Raw genomic sequence first — 20,720 nt, 5'->3', positions numbered from 1 at the left:
ATACAAAATTATTGGAATTTCCTAGATTAACTGAAAAAGAATCCTGAAATTACCATGTTCTTGTACCCTATTTTCTTATTTGGTTTCAGGAATGGCAATATATTTATTGATCATACGCATTCCTGTGAAAACAGTAAGCCCACTTAAATGATTGTTTGTATAATTGAGAGGCTTACTCAACCATTTCAAAGAATGTAAAAGTCAACCACAGGCTGGTTTTCACAGCCATAACTTTCCTTTAATTTGGTGCCAGCGACAAATTAACAGATTTATTGAATTCAGTTTTAATGAATTTTAAGGTAGAAGCTGAATTTGGAATTTGACCTTATCGATATGACCACTTCACTGCAATGCCAGCTGGACCCATAAAATGTAGGAGCAGATGTCGACCATTTGGCCCAATGAATTTGCTCCATCATTCAATGAGATTGGCTAATCGGATAATCCTCAATTTCACTTTCTGCCTTCTGTCAAAACTTCTTGATTCACTTAATGATTAAAAATCTGTCTAGACAGCCTTGAATATATTTAATATTCCAGCCTCTGTAGATGTCTCTGGTAAAGAACTCCACAGATTCACTGCCCTCAGAGAATAATTTCATCTTTATCTCTGCTTTAATGGGCATTTTTTTTTTCTGAGATAATACTGCCAGGTTCCAGACTTTCCCACAAAGGGAAACAACCTCTTAGCATCTACCCAGTCATCCCCATATGAATCTTCTATGTTTCAGTAAGGTCACCACTGACTCTTCTAAACTCCAATGAGTATAGGTCCAGTTGACTCAACCTCTCCTCATAAGAAAATCTCTCCATATCACTCCAGTGAAACACTTCTGGACTACCCTCAGTGCCAATACTTCTTTCCTCAGATTAGACCATAAGACACAGGAGTGGAAGCAAGGCCATTCGGCCCATTGAGTCCACTCCACCATTTAATCATAGCTAATGGATGTTTCAATTCCACTTACCCACACTCTCCCCATAGCCCTTAATTCCTTGCAAGATCAAGAATTTATCAATCTCTACCTTGAAGACACCCAGCCTCCACTGCGCTCCATGGTAGTGAATTCCACAGGCCCACCACTCTCTGGCTAAAGAAATGTCTCCTCATTTCCGTTCTAAATTGACCCCCTCTAATTTTAAGGCCATGCCCACGGGTCCTAGTCTCCCCGCCTAATGGGAGCAACGTCACAGTGTCTACCCTTTCTAAGCCATGCATTCTCTTGTAAGTTTCTATTAGATCTCCCCTCAACCTTCTAAACTGTAATGAATACAATCCTAGGATCCTCAGCCAATCATCATATGTTAGGCCTACCACTCCAGGGATCAACCGTGTGAATCTCCGCTGGACACACTCCGGTGTCAGTATGTCCTTCCTGAGGTGTGAGGCCCACAATTGGACACCGTATTCTAAAATGGGGCCCACCTAGAGCTTTATAAAATCTCAGGAGCACAAAGCTGTTTTTATATTCCAACCCTCTTGAGATAAATGACAACCTTAGATTTGCTTTCTTAATCATGGACTCAACCTGCAAATCAATCCAGATCCCTTTGTACTTTGGCTTCATAAATTATCTCACCATTTAAAAGATAGTCCATGCCTGTATTCTTTTTTTCAAAGGGCAAGACGTCACACTTGCTCACATTGAATTTCAGCCATTTCTTGGACCACTCTCCTAAACTGTCGAAATTTTTCTGCATCCTCCTCAGTACTACCTGCCTGTCTGCCTAACTTCGTATCTTTGGTGAACTTTTCCAGAATGCCCCCGTCCCTTCATCCAGACCATTAATATATAATATGAACAGCTGTGGCCCCAAAACTGAATCCTGCGGGACCCCACTGGTCACTAGCTGCCATTTGAAAAAGAACTTTTTATCCCAAGTTTCTGCCTTCTGTCAGATAGCCAATCCCTAATCCATGTCAGGGCCTTCACCTTACTCAGCATCTTGTCAAAGGCCTTTTGGAAGTCTAGATAGATGAAATCCACTGGGTTTCCCTGGTCTAACCTACTTGTTTCCTCTTCAAAAGAATTCTAACAAGTTTGTCAGGCACGACCTCCCCTTACTGAATCCATGCTGACTTGTTCTAATCCGACCCGGCACTTCCAAGAATTTAGAAATTTCATCCTTAACGATGAATTCCAGAATTTTACCTACACTGAGGTTAGGCTAATTGACCTTTAATTTTCCATCTTTTGTCTTGATCCTTTCTTGGACAAGGGGGTTACAATAGCGATAAGAACACCAAAACTGTTCATATTAGTGATCCAACTAATTGCATGGTTTAGCATTGTATAGTTTAAGCAAGACATCCCTATTTTTATATTCCATTCTTTGAAATCAAGGCCAGCATTCTATTTGCCTTTCTTATAACTGCTGAAGTCCTATGCTAGCTTTTGGTGCATGACATTCCTCAATTCCCACTGTGCTGCAGCTTTCCACAATAATTCTCCATCTAAATAATATTCAGCTCCTCCTTTCTTGCTCCAAGGACATAACATAATTTGGGAAAATGAAGTTACATCTGCCCAGATTTTGCCTAGTCACTTGTCTACATCTCTCTGTAGCCTTTGTTACATCCTCACTCATCTTCCTATCTTCTTTCCTATTTTTGCAACATCGACAAACTTGGCAATAGTATATTCACTTCCGTTAATAAAATTGTAAATAATTGTGGTCCCAACACACACACAAAATGACCTTCTTATCTGAACCGATTGTGTTCTTTTGGTTAGCCATGCCTCAATGTATGTGAAAATACTACCCCCACTTAGCAGTTGCCTTTTATGTGAGACTTATTTGAAAATCCAAATATATTGTATCTATTAGTTCTCATTTATATATCCTGCATGTTACCGTCTCAAATAATTCTAATGAATTTGTCAGGTATGGATTCCTGTTCAAGCTTTTATTAAGCCATGCTTAATATCAGTGCATCCACTATTTCTATAGCTACTCACTTTAATATCCTAAGATTCAACTCCTCAGGTCCAGGGACTGATTAGCCTTTAGCCCCATTTATACCCCAGTATTTCTTTCGTTGGTGATATTTATTGCGTTTATTTCCTCTTTCTCTTTGCTCCTTGATAATTTAGTATTTTGGAAATGTTATTCATATTTTCTATGAAGACAGATGCAACCTATTTACTCAGTTTGTCTGTCATTTCCTGGATCTCCCTTATTACTTCCCCAGCCTGAATTGATCAATTACTTCACATTTTGAGCAGATTGTGGCAGAACTAACAGATTTCATTAAACTTCACTGGAGTAACAATCTGAAAATCAAGCCGACTATTCCCAGAGTTGTCACAAAGGTAAAAGATACTAAAAAGTACACACTATTCTCCAATTTTACAAGACTTTCAAACCCAGATTGGCAGAAAACATGGAACAGATTTCTTTACTAACAATGATTACTATTTATCACAGGTAATTAGATCTAGGTACAGGTAAATAACTATGAACCATCAGCATATATCTCTACTAATTAGGACTATATCCCTGAATATGTTCCCCTTATGCACACACAGACTAACAGACAGGGAAAAACAGTGATGCTTATGGACAGAGGGAAAGACTGGGAAGGGAGGTCAGTGATTCCTGTTCAAAATGGTTACTGAGATGATTCTTACAGTTCTTTTGCTGCTTCTTAGTCATCCTTCTCTGGATGCTTCCATTGGTTTGCAAGAGGGACAAGGTGGCTTTTTCAGTTAGAAAATGTCTGGCTTATCAATTAAAAGTCAGTCTATAGCAACTGCTCAAGGAAAGATAACTTATTTTTCTTCAGGCTTAGCTTTGACTTTTACTGCAAAGAACAGAGAGAGCTTCTTTGCTGGAGGTCTGATACCTTCTCTGTATCTTGTTCTCAGGCCCAGGCTGTTCAGCTACCTGGGAAGAAGTCACAATCTCACATAGGTCCATAACTGGCAGGGCATGCTGAATGACCCATCTACTGACTTGCATTCTTGTAAGCTTGCCTCAAAGGCATGTTTTGTTTGTATTAAGCCTTCACAGGTACAAGTTATACTAATTTTACTGTCATTTAGTCATATTGATTACATTTTGAGAGCTGTTTAAGGCAGCTATTAAGGCATTTCTTCTACAGCTTTAAGAATGAATGAGAGAGATCTCACAGTGGGCTAGGCTGGTATCTGCCCATACAACAGAGCAAAGTAACAACAAGCTATCTTGAAATTTTCAAAAATACCTAAGATGCTGTACATCTCGATTACTCTATTTGGCACCATGTGATAGATAACATAATATGTGCCAAAGTTGCAAATTTATTTGGATTTTGAATTTATTATCAAAAAAGCAGAGTTGTAATCAGGTGTGTCAAGTTATATGTTGCCATCTAGTGGTCAGAAATATAATTGATAATTAAATATTAGTTCAGGATTTTCCAGTTAAGTGCTTCATAGGAACCAAATTGTACAACTTTAGTCTACGGTTCTGACTGTTCATTGTAAAGGATGGAAAATAAGAGATTAATGGTATGCAGTTTCCTGATTTAGGTCTGGATTTTCGTACTTGAGGCAATTATGGAAAGTTAAATTCCTTGCTCAGCCCACTTATCGAAGGAGAAAGTGCTTGTGATGAGAGGATTTTCACAACTGGGAGATGGATGAAAGTTGTAGTCTGGCCAGCCAACTTGGGAAATGTTTAGAGGTGGCCATGGAGTGCTGGATGTGAAGGCAGGTTGTTCGAAAGGCCTGTTTCAATGCTTATACTCCTTCACACCTATGTATTTCTTATATGTATACATATTTGCTCATGCCATGTTATGCACCCAACCCCAAAAGCCACTCATGCTCTATTAGCCAGTCTGCAGCCCCAACTACACATTATGGTCTCATATCACCATTCCAGGCTGTGTTATTTCCCCACCAATTCACCAAGCATGCATTTATAGAAAACATCATAATGACAGTCAGAGATCATAAAGTCATACAGCATGGATACAGACCCTTCAGTCCAACTAGTCCATGTGGACCATGTTCCAAGCCAAACTAGTCCCACTTGCCTGCGTTTGCTCCATGTCCCTCCAAACCTGTCCTATTCTTGTATTTATCAAAATGTCTTTTAAATGTTGAACTGTACCTCCATCCACCACTCCCTCTGGCAGTTCATTCCACAAACAAACCACTCTGTGTAAAGAGGTTGTCCCTCATGTCCTCTTTAAATCTTTTTCCTCTTACCTTAAAAATATGTTCCCCAGTTTTGAACAATCTAACTGATGAAGGGCCCCTGCCCAAGATATCACTTTTCCTGCTCCTCAGTTGCTGCCTGACCTGCTGGGCTTTTCTAGCACCACTCTAATCTCAACTTTGGAAATTGCTAATCATCTTTTTTGCCCCTAATAATTTTTAGAAACCTTTATAAGGCCACCACTCAACTTGCAACACTCCAGTGAAAAATGTCCCAGCCTATCAAGCTGATTTTTAAAACTCAAAGCCTCCATTCCTGGCAACATTATGGTAAATCATTTCTGAACCCTCTCCAGTTTAATAATTTCCTTCCTTAAATGACTCCACATAGGCCAGTATTCCATCACCAACTCACCCTTCATTTATATGTGGCAAGTCCTCTCCTGAAGGGCTTTTGCTCAAAACATCAATTTTCCTGCTCCGTGCCGTGCCATGCCATGCCATGCCAGCACCACTCTAATCTTGACTCAGCTCTCTCAGAGCCAGCTGAGCAGAAACTGTGACACTCCTGTTTATATCTGTCAGACGGGGCTCCCTGATTGGACCAGATTAACAGCCCCAGTCAGGAAGGTCATATTCTATGAGATCCACCTGGCTGACCTCATTACAATCACTACAGCAGGATGATCAGAATTGTACATAGTACTCCAGAAGAGGCCTCACCATCATCCTGTGTAACCTCAACATGACGTCCCAACTTATATACTAAATGGTCTGAGCATGCGTAATGTCTTCTTACCACCTGTTATGTAAATGTCAAAGAACTATATACCTGAACCCCAGGTCTCTCTGGACTATAACGCTACCTAGGGCCCTACTATTAATTATTTAAGTCCTGCCCTTGTTTATTTTACCAAAATGCAATACCTCACATTTATCCAAATTAAATTCCATCTGCCACTCAATGCAATACCTCACATTTATCCAAATTAAATTCCATCTGCCACTCCTCAGCCCATTGATCCAATGATCAAGATTCCTTTATAATCTTAGATAACCTTGAAACACTCATTCATTGATAAATTTCCACTTCATGAAAGAGGATTAATTTCATAAATTTCAAAAAAAGTGTCATTCATTCAGTCCATTTAAAATCTAAAAAGCTGAAACTGCAAGAACGTGGAATCTCTTAACTTTGTGTAAATAAACATTGTAAAAAAGAAAGCACTTATCAGAAAACCAGAGATATCAATCAAGGAGGGGCTGAGATGTTTGTCTGGCCTCATTATGTATCTTTGACTGAGAGTCAGGACATTCATTACTCAGTTGAAGGAACTGTGCCACTGCTCAATTGACAGCTTTAGCTTTCTGGTTTCTGCTGCCAATTTCATAATGTTTGTTTACGCAAGGTTGATGTTTCCAGTAATTGCAATTTCAGCTATTCATACTTCAAAGAATCGGGCATCGGATGTGAGTGGCCATAGGTGGTGGGTGGAGGACATCACTTGTTATGGGGATTATGAAGACGACTTTTTGAACTTAACTTTCAAATAGTTTCCTCTTGCAGAAAATGTTTTGCAACACATCCGAGGTGCTGTGAACCATGAATCTTAAAGGAGCTGACCTGACTCCATGAAAATTATGGAGGTATAGAGCATGCAAAACACAATGGAGGCAGGTATTGGGCTTGATACCTGAACCAGCCTGCACTCTAAAAAGATATCCACAAACAGTCAGGAATGTCAGAATTGAATTATGCCCTCAATTTGAAAATGTTCAGAGTATGACGAAGCTGTCCCTTTAACATGGTTATGTTATCCTTTTTTTTCAGGGAGGTAGTTAAAGACACAGACTCCAAAAAGTCTCAGTTGAAGGGTTTCAGGGTCAATTTCTTTAAAGCTAACTGATATTGCCTCAGGCAAAAGGCTTTTAAGTTAAAAAAAAACACTTGTACAATGAAAGGGAAATGGCTGGTTCTCCCGGCTCAGCTTTTCTCTGGTTTAATTTGCTTTTTTTGCCAGACTGGCTATTCACGGAAAGCAGTCAGGCATTTTTGAAGCTGCTGGACCCAAAGAAGTAGGCCCATGCTCATACTCTCTCTCTGACATCTTTCTCTACCTTGTGAAAAAGGTAAAATCAAACACAAGACATGTTCATGGGGATAGTTGCAAGTACTGGGAACGGTGTCATTAAGTTGGGATGATGTGTTGGGCTTTCAGATAGATTACGTTATTCTGTATTCTGTTCTCTTTTGTTTGTGTTTCATTTGGTAATCTTGTAAATAAATTCTGTTTTGTTTAAAACTAAATGGTTTGAGCAGCTGCATGCCTCCTGGAATATCCATGTTACACCTGCTTAAAGCAATGAGCAAAGTTAGGGTCTGGGCTACTTTCTTGAAATGTTTTGAGGGGGTATGGCCTAGTCCATAATATGAGTCATTCTGATTCAGTAAAATTCTAGCCATATGGATATTTAAGACTCCAATATAGAAGATCTGAACCTGGAGGCTTAAAGACCAAAGCAGATAGTTTGAATAAAGTTTAAGTCAAATGGCAGATGGTCTCTTGTGAATTGTTAAAATACATTTTGCATTTCACGGTTCACAGTTCAGTTATTTGTTGAATGTTGCCCATTTCCTTGATATCGCAGAGCTACTTTCTCAGCTCACTTATCTGCAAGGCTTTGAATTGTACAGCATAATCTCCAACTTAAATTCTATCCCAGGACAAATGACTAACTTTTTAGGTTGCCATATTTGACTATATATTATCAGAGATCATCTACCCTTCAAATATGATCTGATTAGCAGAATATAACAGATCCCTTTAAAATTCACTTTGTCATTCCACCCCACTCAGAGTTTCTTTGAACTTATTTAGAATGAATTTGCATTGCAATTCAGCAATTTAGGATAAGTATTACATTAAACTTGCACTGGAAACCTGGAGTCAACGCCTGAATCAAGGAAACTAAGATGTACTTAATCTGCACTGGCTAAATCCAAGTTTACTTCATTTCTGATCTAAATGATTTTCCGAATTGCAACTGTCATCCAGGCAGGTGCGCTGACAAATGAAGTAAAACAAAAAATGCAGCATGAGAAATGAACATCACTCATTTCTTTACAATTGGTCAGCATTATTTAAAGAAAATAATACCATGATTATAAAACCAGAATCTCAACTATTTGATATTCTGAAAATACATTTAAAATTGTGCTTCTGGGTTGAGTGAGGTTAGCCACATAAAATTAAGGAGCCAAGTACCAAACTCCTAGAATAAACATTCGAGTTATGCACATTGCATCTGAGATTTCCATTGTTGATAAAGTAAGGAGGAACAATCCCCAGTACAGAAGCATTGCTAACTTGAGAACATAGATTAAAGATGTTTGGCAAAAGAAACAGAGGTGTTGTGAGAAAATATTTTAAAATTCTCAAGATCAGAAATGCAGAGCCTGTGAACATGGTAGAAACAGATCAAACTGTAACTTTCAAAAGGAAAATGATAAATACTTGAACAGAAAATATTCGGAACTCTAGGGAAAGGAAAAGAGAATGGAATTGGTTGAATTCTTTTCAGTCATGCTTAGATGTCACAAAGTCCCTTTACATGGATAACACAATATTACTAAGAGGACAGATTGTTCAGCATATTTAGAAATACTGCAGCTTAATTCTGTGATTCTATGACTCTATAATTGAAGTAAAACTGATTAATACTTTAGTGCTTATTTGCTGTTATTGTCTAATTTAACATTGGATTAAAACATGTTAATGGAGGTAAGTTAAACAACTGCCTCAGCTTGGGAGTGAATCTGGTAAAATGTAAATAATTTTACTTTGATGTTTTATTTATACCATCGCTTTAATTTGGATTTTGTTTAAAGATATGCCATGAGACTGAAGAATCATTCAGATGTAACAGCCACTCAAGCAGATAAGCAGCTAGCTGCTTTGTGGTGAGTTTCTTAATTATGAGATAAAAATTAAATCCGATTACATAAAATTGTTTTGATAGTATAAAGTATTGGAGATTAGAGGATGTGCATTTTGTGTCTTACTGCAAGTATAGAAGTATTTTGTTTAAAATCCAAATTCAGTTGTTTCTATTTTGTATATGTTTGCCTTTCAATAAGTAGCTTAGCAAGACAACATTTTAGGGCATAGAGAGTTATTAAATACTGAATGGCTTCAATTGTCCTACTTGAATCACCCACCACCAAGCTCCCCTACCCCCACCCCACGCACCACCACCACCAGTGGTAGGGAAGTGGTAGAGCATTAGCCACTATGCTATATCTAAAAGAAGGATTATTTGCATGATAGCCATATGCACAGATAAATCTGCTCCCTCTGGAAGCTACAGTAGAACTCCTTGTCTCCAGCCTTGCTAGAGGACCCTGAGACAGACTGTCAGCATCACCTAGTGGAGTGAGGTATAAAAGATCCCTAAGACAAGCATTCTGAGACAGAGGGAGATTTATTGAAGCTGATTGGAATTGGTTCTTTCTCTTCTACAAAGGAGCTAGCTGTTTGATGAGTCTGCGATAAGTAGTTAAGGTCCTTTCTGTTCTTAATTTTTAACATAGTATACATATATAAGGTTAATAAAATACATGAAAAATCTTTCAGTGTGCAGAAATAGAACTAACAAAATTATAAAGCAATTATTTGCAGAAGGGGAAGTACTTGAAAGTGTCTTTCTTATGCTTTTGCGTATTTAGCATTTTGCTTTGGTTTATTTGACTTTTGTGATGCTAAGTATATGTTACAGTTTCTCTCCAGTTCAGGGATACTGGTTGCTCCTGTAAGCAGTCTTTGTATTTTACATTCAAGGTTAAGCCTTTACTGGCCAATATCTAATTATACAATGGTGTAATCTTGTTCCAAAACAGAAGCACCACCTGATGACCGGAACTGAAAATCAAACCTTATCCTGTGCTTTCAGATGTATTTCTCCAATTCTTCGGTAGCAGATTGAAACAAAGCAGAGAACAAGTAGAGGCACAGCATGAAAGTTATAATCAAAATGCACTCACTTCGCTTCCTTTAGAAAAATAAATAAACCACATTAATCTATGATAGTGGACCAACTTAACTGATTTTGATCATTTTTCTGGATTTGACAAGGTCAAAATATGTTCAATGAGTTTTCTCTTGCTGGACAGCACTGCCTTCACAGAACTAGCTAATTGACCTTCAAAAGTTCTTTTCTGGCAGTTTTTTTTTCAATCTGAATCACATGGAGTGATTCTGAATTCCATTATTCCAGGTCGGTCACTAAAATTGCCAACTCTCAACCACTATCCATGACCCCTTTCCTCACAAGTGTCAATTCTTGACATGAATGACAAGATGATTTACATGTTATTGCGGAAATGAGGCAAGATTCAATAGACTACAGTTATCCTCTTTAGTACAGAAGAGGCACAGGGATGACTTAATTGAAGAATACAAAATAATGAAAAGCTTGAATAGATTGGACAGCAAAGACCTGTTTCTCCGAATGGCGAGATAGAAGGATTAGAAGGGAAGTGAGGCAATTTTATTTTTCATTCTGGAATTCACTGACAGTTGGGAGTTTGAAAGAGAAGTCCTCAACATATTTTAGAGGTATTTGGATCTACACTTGAATCATTATAACTCACAAAGCTAAGGACCAGTTGCGGGTTAGTAGGTTTGGAATGGGAACTTAATGGATGATTTTCCTCAAGACGGTACAGAGGAGATTCAATGGATGTTGCCTGAGCTGGAGCATTTCAACTCTGAAAAGAGACTAGATAAACTGAGGTTGTTTTCTTAAGAGCAGAGAAGGCTGACAGGGGACATGATTGAGTTGTACAGAATTATAAGGGGCATAGGTGGATATATAGAAAATTTTCCACATGGTAATGGGTTCAATAACCGAGGGGATAGATTTAAGGTCAGTGACAAAAGGTTTAAAGGAGATTTAAGAAACATTTGTTTTCACTCAGAGAGTGATGGGGATCTGGAAATCTGTCGAAAAGAGAGGTAGAGGTGAGAACCATCACAACATTTAAGAAGTATTAGCTGAACATTTGAAATGCATACAAGGCTACTGGCCAAGTACTAGAAATGGGACTAGAATAGATATGTGCTTTATGACCAACACTGAAAAGATGGGCCAAAGGGCCTCTTTCCAAAGTATAAAACTCTATGACTTCATACCTAGTTTATTCACCTGGCATAAACAGCAATTGGCTGAATGGCCTCCTTCTGTTTGGTAATATTTTTTGCTACTAGTACTATGACAGAAGCACCATGACATCAATACACTAGCTTCAATAACTTTATTGTTGAGTCTATAATCAAGGACTGCAATAACATACCCATGTGGAAGAGCAGGATATCTCTGTTAGAAGCATTTGGTGTTCCATGTATTTCCATGTTTGATGCCAGGGAGGAGATTACAAGCCTGAGGCTTTCATCTTTATGTCATCAGTGTCTGCAGGAATAGTACCAGAAGACTGGAGGATAGCAAATGTTGTTCCCTTGTTCAAGAAGGGGAGTATAGACAACCCTGGTAATTATAGACCAGTGAGCCTTACTTTGGTTGTAGGTAAAGTGTTGGAAAAGGTTATAAGAGATAGGATTGAAATCATCTCGAAAGGAATAAGTTGATGAGAGATAGTCCACATGGTTTTGTGAAGGGTTCGTGCCTCACAAACCTTATTGAGTTCTTTGAGAAGGTGACCAAACAGGTGGATGAGGGTAAAGCTGTTGATGTGATGTATATGGATTTCAGTAAGACGTTTGATAAGGTTCCCCATGGTAGGCTACTACTCAAAATACGGAGGCATGGGATTGAGGGCAATTTAGCGGTTTGGATTAGAAATTGATTAGCTGAAAGAAGATAGAGGGTGTTGGTTGACAGGAAATGTTCATCCTGGAGTTCACAGTTACTAGTGGTGTACTGCAGGGTCTGTTTTGGGTCCACTGCCGTTTGTCATTTTTATAAATGATCTGGATGACTGCGTAGGAGGATGGGTTAGTAAATTTATGGATGACACTAAGGTCAGTACAGTTGTGGTTAATGCCAAAGGATGTTGTAAGTTACAGAGGGACATGGATGGGCTGGGTTGACCTGAGCTGAGAGGTGGCAAATGGAGTTTAATGAGGAAAGTGTGAGGTGATACACTTTGGAAGGAGTAACAGGAATGCAGAGTACTGGGCAAATGGTAAGATTCTTGGTAGTGAGATGAGCAGAGAGATCTCGGTGTCCATGTACATTGATCCCTCAAAGTTGCCACCTAGTTTTTAATTCTACAGAGGGTGACATGGTGGCTCATTGGTTAACACTGCTGCAGGGTCCCAGGTTCAATTCCAGCCTCGGGCAACTGTCTGCGTGGAGTTTGCACATTTTCCCCGTGTCTGTGCAGATCTCCTCCGGGTGTTCCGGTTTCCTCCCACAGTCCAAAACTTTGCAGGTCAGGTGAATTGGCCATGCTAAATTGCCCATAGTCAGAGGTGCATTAGTCAGAGGGTCTGGGTGGGTTACTCTTCGGAGGGTCGGTGTTGACTTGTTGGGCCGAAGGGCCTATTTCCACACAGTGGGCAATCTAATCTAGATTGATAGGGCTGTTAAGGCGGCATATGGTGTGTTAGCTTTTATTAGTAGAGAGATCGGGTTTCAGAACCATGAGGTCATGCTGCAGCTGTACAAAACTCTGTTGCGGCCACACTTCAGAGTATTGTGTGCACTTCTGGTCACCCACATTATCGGGAGGATGTGGAAGCTTTAGAAAGGGTTGAGAGGAGATTTACTAGGATTTTGCCTGGTATAGAGGGAAGGTCTTACAAGGAAAGGTTGAGGGACTTGAGGCTGTTTTCATTAGAAAGAAGAAGGTTGAGAGGTGACTTAATTGAGGCAGATAAGATAATCAGAGAGTTAGGTCAGATAGACAGGGAGAGCCTTTTGTCTCAGATATTGATGGCTAGCATGAGGGGGCGTAGCTTCAAATTGAGGGGTGATAGATATAGGACAGATATCAGACGTAGTTTCTTTACTCAGAGAGTAGTAGGCGGGTGGAACGTACTGCCTGCAACAGTTGTAGACTCACCAGCTTTACAGTCATTTAAATCATCATTCGATACACATATGGACGAGAATGGAATAGCGTAGGTTAGATGGGCTTCAGATTGGTTTCACAGGGCAGCGCAACATTAAGGGCTGAAGGGCCTGTACTGCGCTGTAATGTTCTATGTTCTATGGTTGCTATGTTTATCCTGTAGTGTCAATAATGCTCATTGCCTCACTGTTATTGTTACAGCAAAAGGCAAACATTACAGTTTTTAAATTCAACTGTTGGTCCAACAGATGCAAGCTTTAGGAACCTATAGTCATGATTTTAAAATGCTTTGGATTAGAGATGAGATGCTTTGAATTCATATAAGTGTTTCCTTTTATAGATGTGTTAGTTTGATCCTGTTGAACATTCTGATTTTAAGTCTGAGTCCAGTTTACAAAGATTTTTCTTTTTGATCACTGCAGTTACCGCTGTTTGGCACTTCTTTACTGGAGGATGTTCAGACTTAAGAGGGACAGTGCAGTTAAATATTCGAAAGCCCTGATCGACTATTTCAAGGTAAACATTTGATACATTTTCTAAGTTTTGTGTCACTTCATAAACTCCAACTGACTCTCCACTGTGAAAATATAATCAGAGTTATTGAATGTAGCTTGAATGACAATTTTGTTTTCAACTTTATTAAATTGTATTTCAATTCAGATGTGATATTTCTCCAGATATAGAAATAAATTAATTTCTTAATGAGCTCTACAAACAGTTTCCATCCTGATGACTGTAAGACATGAAGCTTCAAAGCATGTCTCGCTTTTCAAGCTCTGTAAATTAAGCAGTTATTCATATGATTGTTAGTGATTCTGAATGTTTTCAACAAGTAAACAGTGAGAGGTGGGTCACAGATATGTTTGTAGTGGTTACAAAAATAAAGTTTATATCATTATTATTTTTTGAGACTGTCTCTTGAATATAAAATGGAAGAACGAAGAGGTCATGTGATCTGCTCTGAAATCTGGTGGAAAGGTGCAGGAAGATGGTTGCTATGGTGACACGAGGAATCCCCAACTCAAGATTATCTTGCTGAGAAGGTGCAAGATTTACGCACGTGTGAACAATCTGTGTAACAGCGTCCGCACTCTTTGCATAGCGTCCCATGAAGTGTTGGTGAATGTGTATGGACATTAGGAACCCTCTAGGTGGTCTGCAGGGGAAACATAAATATTCAGCAGTCTTAACAGATTGAAAGATACTGCACGACTCTTGTACAAAGTGCCATACTTATGGCAGGATGTACAGAGTGTTGATACGTGTGTACCCGAAGTGACTTCACCATTAATGTTTCTTTTCCTATTATTACATCTTGGTGCCACCTTGGCGGTTGCAGTTGAAGTTGACGAAGCCTGCTGACTTGCCTCAATGACTTTGGCAGGTGTCCTCTGGTGTTCCAGGGCATAAAGGGCTCTAGATTGCACGGGAAATCTGAACAGGGGCAGGTGCAATCTCCTCAGTCTGACCTGATGAGAGATTGGGTCTCTGGCAAAAGGGAGGTGGTATAAGAGGGCACCTCCTCAGTGGCCTGAGATGGCAATCCCTGGGTGCCTGTCTGATGCTGTCAGTGTGCAGTTGGACATCCACAGCCTCTGAGGGAATGGATTACCTAGAGAGATTCCAGATGCCTTGGAGACCACCACTCCCCCCACCCCCCACCTCCCCCCACCCCCAACCTCCTTTGCCTAGTCACTGAATGAACACATCTATGGCCCCAGTGATGGAGTGAAGGTCCCCGCACATTTCTGGCAAACACTGACTCTTCTGCAGGATCTGGCACTCCATGATGACAACCACCCATTCCATGGAGATCATCTTGAACTCACATGTTGAGCTATGACACAACGTGGACATATTTTGCTCCAGTCTGCACATTATCTCTGGCACCTCTGCCAGACATTCCCCTGCTTGTTTGTGCATCTCTGTTAGATCATTAATGGCCAAGTCCAGAGACTCATCATCTGTACTGGAAGCAGCAGTACCCTGTTCTCCAGCTATCTTCTGAGTGTCAGAGATTTTGGTCATTGCTTCCTTTACTAGCTGTGATCTCCAGAATGTGAAGCTGAGCACACCCTAGATAGATTACCCACTGAGATGAATGTTATTCTCTGCACTGATGGAGGATGGGAGGAAGGTATTGAAGGTGCATCCTCTGAGGCTATTTCTTCTTAGAGATGTAGTTCGAGGGGTGGATGGAGATGGGTCTGTGGTAATGAGGTTCTTCTTTTTTATTATCATGGCTTAGGATTGGGTTTCAGAGAGTGCATCAAAAAATACAAACAAGTGGCCCAAGATTTCATTAAGATGTTGGGACTTGATGTGCAAATAGGAGTAACAGATTGGAGGCTTCTCACTAGACATCTCGACATATGTAAACTGTCTTTGAACATCCCTTCCTCTCTTATCAGCTTAGTACCTCCTTTTCAAAGGGGGTCAGGAGCCGTGAAGTGTTCATCCTGATGCCATCTTTTATGGTTATATCCTCGTTCTCTGCAAGCCTTTGTTTAGAAGCTCTCAGATGTGCTTGTTTTCCTAGTTGTGAAGTAAGGTCAGTGAGCTGAAGTGAATGAACTACTGAGTGTTGTAGGTCCTTTTATGTTTTAAGTGTGAACCTGGGCAGATGTGTGTGAGGCTGTACTGCCGTGGTGCCAGTAGTGCTCCATTGGTAGCTGCAATGAAGTGACAGAGTTGTCACTAGTCACTTGATGGAGATACTTGGCATCCAACTTCCTGTGCAAAGACAGCAACCTGACAATGTTAACTCACATTCACAGGGGCATGAGGCATTGAGTAGACAAAGATACATACCTTGGTGGAACGCAGCAGTTCATTCACCTTCTTGTAGCACAGGAGCCTGGATTCTCCTGAGGCAGCCATGGATATTGACCTCTGCATTAATCTCTGTCCAGGCTGCCTTTGTCTGTCGTTATGGTCTACCATTGCCATCCCTTTGGAAAGTCAATTCCCTTCTCTCCTGAATGGACAACTGGGAAACTTCTAGGGAGACATGAAAAAAAAACATTGAATTTTGGTATGTGTCATTTCTACGAGTGGTTGACAGTGAAGGTTAAGATTTGCTCCTGGGTTCCAGAGAATGAAGTGCACACTGAATGTCTCTTAAATATGGCTCCCAAGTTTTGGAGATGGCAAAGTTTGGTAGGGGCAGAACATCTCGTTCACCTACCCTTAAAATTTGGCATTTTTTACGTATATGAAAATGCAATGATCTGAGAAGAATGCAACTTCTCAAGAAAACATGACATGCCCAAAGTGGACTTATACCCATACTCGGTATTAAAAAAGTGTGATTCTATCCCCTAACTTACATCTCATATGCAGGAATTTTTTTTCACAAATACAGGTTAGCTTAGCTTTACCCACAAACATGCTCATTTGAAAATTGTGGGTTGCCTGCAAATTTCATTATCTTTTTGTTTAGTCATTAACAGAAGACTCTTTAACCAAGCTTACTATTCTTCTTTGCTCTCTGTTCTAGTGTAACAGAAAAGAAGTGCTAACCAGTGGTATTGCACATACTAATGTGCATCAGAAGGAATTGAGCGCACATCAGTACTGCAGTCGTCCACTTAAACTCAAATGTACTCATCATTGCTGCAATTTTGGGAAAAAACAGGTATTGATTTTGTAAGCTACATTGTTAACTGATGTTTAGCAAAACTAATTTCTACGACAAATAAAATTTAAAGTAGATTTTTCAGCAATTGAGTTGTAGAATTTTGTGCCATTGAATCAGTGTGTTTTTATTAGGTGTTACCAAACTTCCAAAGAAAGATGTCAATTAGGCACGATTTCACTGTGCAAGTAGAGTTAGTTCAGCTAGCTATACTACAATCAGCAGACAACCTCCACACACGTTCCCCGCCCCCGGGCCCCAGCCAATTGTTGACTAACTGTGGCCCTTTTACTACCTCGACCAGCAAAATACATGACGACGGAAAGTGGAACGGAGGAAGTCCAACTGCTACTTTTCTTACCTGTTCTAAAAGTGGAAAGGAAATGGCATACCTAATTTGTGGGCATATTAGAGCACCTATCCCATGTTCATCTACACCAAAACCTCTATCATTTACTCCTTGATCCCCTTTACACCTCTGATCCCTTGCTGAATAAAAACTTTAATTTGCATGGCATCCATGGTACTTCTCCTCAGGAATGCTTTTCATCATGGCACTGGCCACTACTGAATTCTGGTAGAAAAGTGGTAAAAACAATGACTGCAGATGCTGGAGACCAGATTCTGGATTAGTGGTGCTGGAAGAGCACAGCAATTCAGGCAGCATCCGAGGACAGGCAAAATCTTTTCAACGAGGTAAAAACAATGACTGCAGATACTGGAAACGAGATGTCTTCGGATTTTGCCTGTCCTCGGTTGCTGCCTGAATTGCTGAATTCTGGTGCAGCTGAGACTCCAACTGAATTGGCTGGCAGCTTTCAGGAATGGGACTGCCTGTTCCTGAGGTATAGACATTCCACTTAAGGCTTATTAAGACTCCAGCATATTATGGCTACTGAGTAGTTGTTTTTAAAATTGGCCTGCTCCACACAACCTTTCAACCAGGAGGACAAGCACAGCCTCCATTGTAAAATACGTCCCATAGAGCCATTGGAAGGAAATCATTTGGCCCGTCATTGATGATGTCATGTTATTGACGAGAGTGAGCTACTTGGGAGCAATGAATCTATTCAAAACTAAATAGTATCAAACACTGGGGCTTTTGTTTCCTGTGCATTATTCAGTTGCCGCTTAATCATTGAACAATATCACTGCGCTTTTAGAAGCTTTTCATCTGGCACTGATTAAGTCATTTTGCAAGAATACAACTTCAAGGGGAAAACCAATATTCACCACTAACAGGATGTCACCGTGGAGCCAAGAAGATATTTCTTCGATCACATAAATGAGTAATGTGGTAGATGAACTTCATTGTAGCAGTGATGCCAGGTATAAATGTTATATTTCCCAAAAATTGGTGCCTCATGTCAAACAGCATGTCCCATTGGCTGTGAACCCAACAAGTTCACACTTGAAAAGCCTGCAACACTCTAATATAAGTAAAGATGTGATTCTGCAATTGGACAATGTTTACTGGATAATGACAACAAATTTACAAATATAAATTGGGCTCACAGAATGACACATGTGCATGTACTAGAAGCTATGTATAATAATGTATATGGCCCTGTTTCTTTGCAGATGGAAAGAACATGTATACGCACTGCACCTGTTTCAATGCAACAAAATTTGTGATAGCCATTGACTAGTTCATTTCTCAGGGCACTACCTTGATGAATCAAAGTCAAATTGCCTAGTTCAAAATTTAACCAAAGGCTGGCAGTTAATTGTCAATCAGCATTAACAGTTACATCCTCCATGGCAATACTTCTAACAATTTGAGTCCACTTGCCAAAATGTCACCATCCCCCCTCATGCATTATAGTGTTAATTTTTCCCCTGAATCTGTATTCTTGCAAAAAAGTTATCATGAATGCCAGATGAAAGGTTTTGATAAAATGTGACTTTTTCCAGCAATATACAAGTTCTGTATTTCTACATGACATTACAACAGTAGTTCACGCAGAATCATTTTAAGTAGATCATCACTAAACTGCTGAAAATCTCTGTTCAGACATCAAAAATCAAAAGTCACAAAGTTTGAAAAAGACCAGAATGGACAAAACGAAAACAAAATAAAATTATCAAGGAAAAAACATGAGCACATGATGTCCATATTTCTTGCAATTTAAAATTTAGTTCAAATTTTGTTTCTTATTTCACAGTTTAGGATTTTTGACAATTTGACCTAGAAGGAATTTCAGGTAATTTGTATCAGGATATTGCTTTTAGTTAAATTGATAACATTCTGGGATTACTCATTAGTTCCCGTCAGAAAAGTTTACCAAGTTGGTGTCTCTCATCACATAATTTACACAATGGGTAGTTGGAATGTGGAATTCTCCATCACAAACAATTTATTTAGTCCATTAGTTATTTTAATTGGGTATTAACTACTTGAAAAATGAATATTAACAAGTATGGGAACAAGTAAGAATATTTGATAAAAAACTTCATACATGCAACAAGTTTTAAAATATCTGTCTAAAACTGATATACCTGTATTTTAATATTGCAGGACTCTGGTGAAACTGCTAAAAGTTCAAACCTTTGGGGAACCAGTGACAAGTAAGAACACTTTCCTTTCTTCTGACCTAAAATGAAACAGTGTGAAAATTATCCTAAAACATACATAGTGAGTTTATCATCTGCAAATGCGGAGAGTAACAGTTTATGAGTGAAGGAGCAGCAAACAGCAAACCATGACTGGTTTCACTTAGCCTGAGGCTTAGAACTATGTTGGTGAGTCTGTACAACCCAGACTGGGCTTCCACAAAGACATTTCCTTGGGGAGGACAGAAAAAGGCTTTTGCCCGAAACGTCGACTTTCCTGCTCCTCAGATGCCACCTGACCTGCTGTGCTCTTCCAGCACCACTCTAATCTTGACTCTGATCTCCAGCATCTGCAGTCCTCACTTTCGTCTAGGACAGAAATAAAGTTCATGCATCTGGGGCCAATAAGTGAGGAGTGAAAGTCCATGTGGGTTGTGAATGTCTGACAGGCAAGATGACATTTCAGATGGGGAGATGATTGTAAGTGAATCCATTGATTGTGGGTGGGATTTGTTAATGAATGGGTGAGAATCAGTCAGGTGGATATTTTTCAGTTACATTTGTATTTTCCATTTTAGGTTTATAAGAACATCTACACCAATGGTATCTACATCCTCCCTTGTTAGTTCAGCTGGATTGCTTGAGAGCAGTTCCAGTAACCGTGGATCATCCCCCTCTTCAACCATTAACATTCCACAGCGTATCCATCAGTTGGCTGCTAACCATGTTAACATCACCAACAGCATTCTCTACAGCTATGACTACTGGGAAATGGCTGATAAGTTGACCAAGGAGAACAAAGGTATATCTTTTGGCTCAATCAGGAGATAAGACATAATAGTTTGACTGCTGTAATGAATTGCTTTTTTGTTTGCCTGTCTGATGTGTAAAAATGAGATACAATTGACAAGAGCACAAAATGAGGTTCAGAGACAGTGTGAATGTCAAACATGAAAACATCAGAATGGTGAAGAACTTTTGCTTCCCTCAAATCCACTAATATCTGTTTTGTATCATCATTATTCTGGGAGTTGTTTCAAAAGTGCACTTTAAGCAAGCTCCATTTCCAGAGTGAAATGTATGTATTTGCTAGTAATTCAGACAGATTTGCCAAGCAGTCTATATGTAATGCACCCTTTCTCATCTTACAGATTGCAACCTGGAGATGCTGGTGATAATTCCTAGTAACTTCATCCAGACTCAAAATAACAATTCAAGACTGTTTTATGCTTGCTTAATAAAATCATTGGTGGAATGTGGGGGGGGGGGGGAGGGGGGGGGGTGGGGTTGG

At 39.7% G+C, this 20,720-nt stretch overlaps 1 protein-coding gene across 3 annotated transcripts in view; it reads left to right on the top strand.

Moving 5' to 3' along the window:
* Positions 1-20,720, top strand: part of aff3 (AF4/FMR2 family, member 3) — a 95,499-nt gene that overhangs the window by 71,959 nt on the left and 2,820 nt on the right. For all 3 annotated transcript variants that reach the window (XM_043691690.1, XM_043691689.1, XM_043691692.1), the window contains 5 exons: positions 9,037-9,108; positions 13,662-13,755; positions 16,739-16,876; positions 19,395-19,444; positions 20,008-20,231. In XM_043691690.1, the coding sequence (XP_043547625.1) occupies positions 9,037-9,108; positions 13,662-13,755; positions 16,739-16,876; positions 19,395-19,444; positions 20,008-20,231 (578 nt within the window). The remainder of the gene's footprint in view (positions 1-9,036; positions 9,109-13,661; positions 13,756-16,738; positions 16,877-19,394; positions 19,445-20,007; positions 20,232-20,720) is intronic.

This window comes from Chiloscyllium plagiosum, chromosome 6 (genome assembly GCF_004010195.1).
Source record: "Chiloscyllium plagiosum isolate BGI_BamShark_2017 chromosome 6, ASM401019v2, whole genome shotgun sequence".
NCBI classification, from domain to species: domain Eukaryota; kingdom Metazoa; phylum Chordata; class Chondrichthyes; order Orectolobiformes; family Hemiscylliidae; genus Chiloscyllium; species Chiloscyllium plagiosum.
This window is presented reverse-complemented; position numbering and strand designations above follow the sequence as displayed.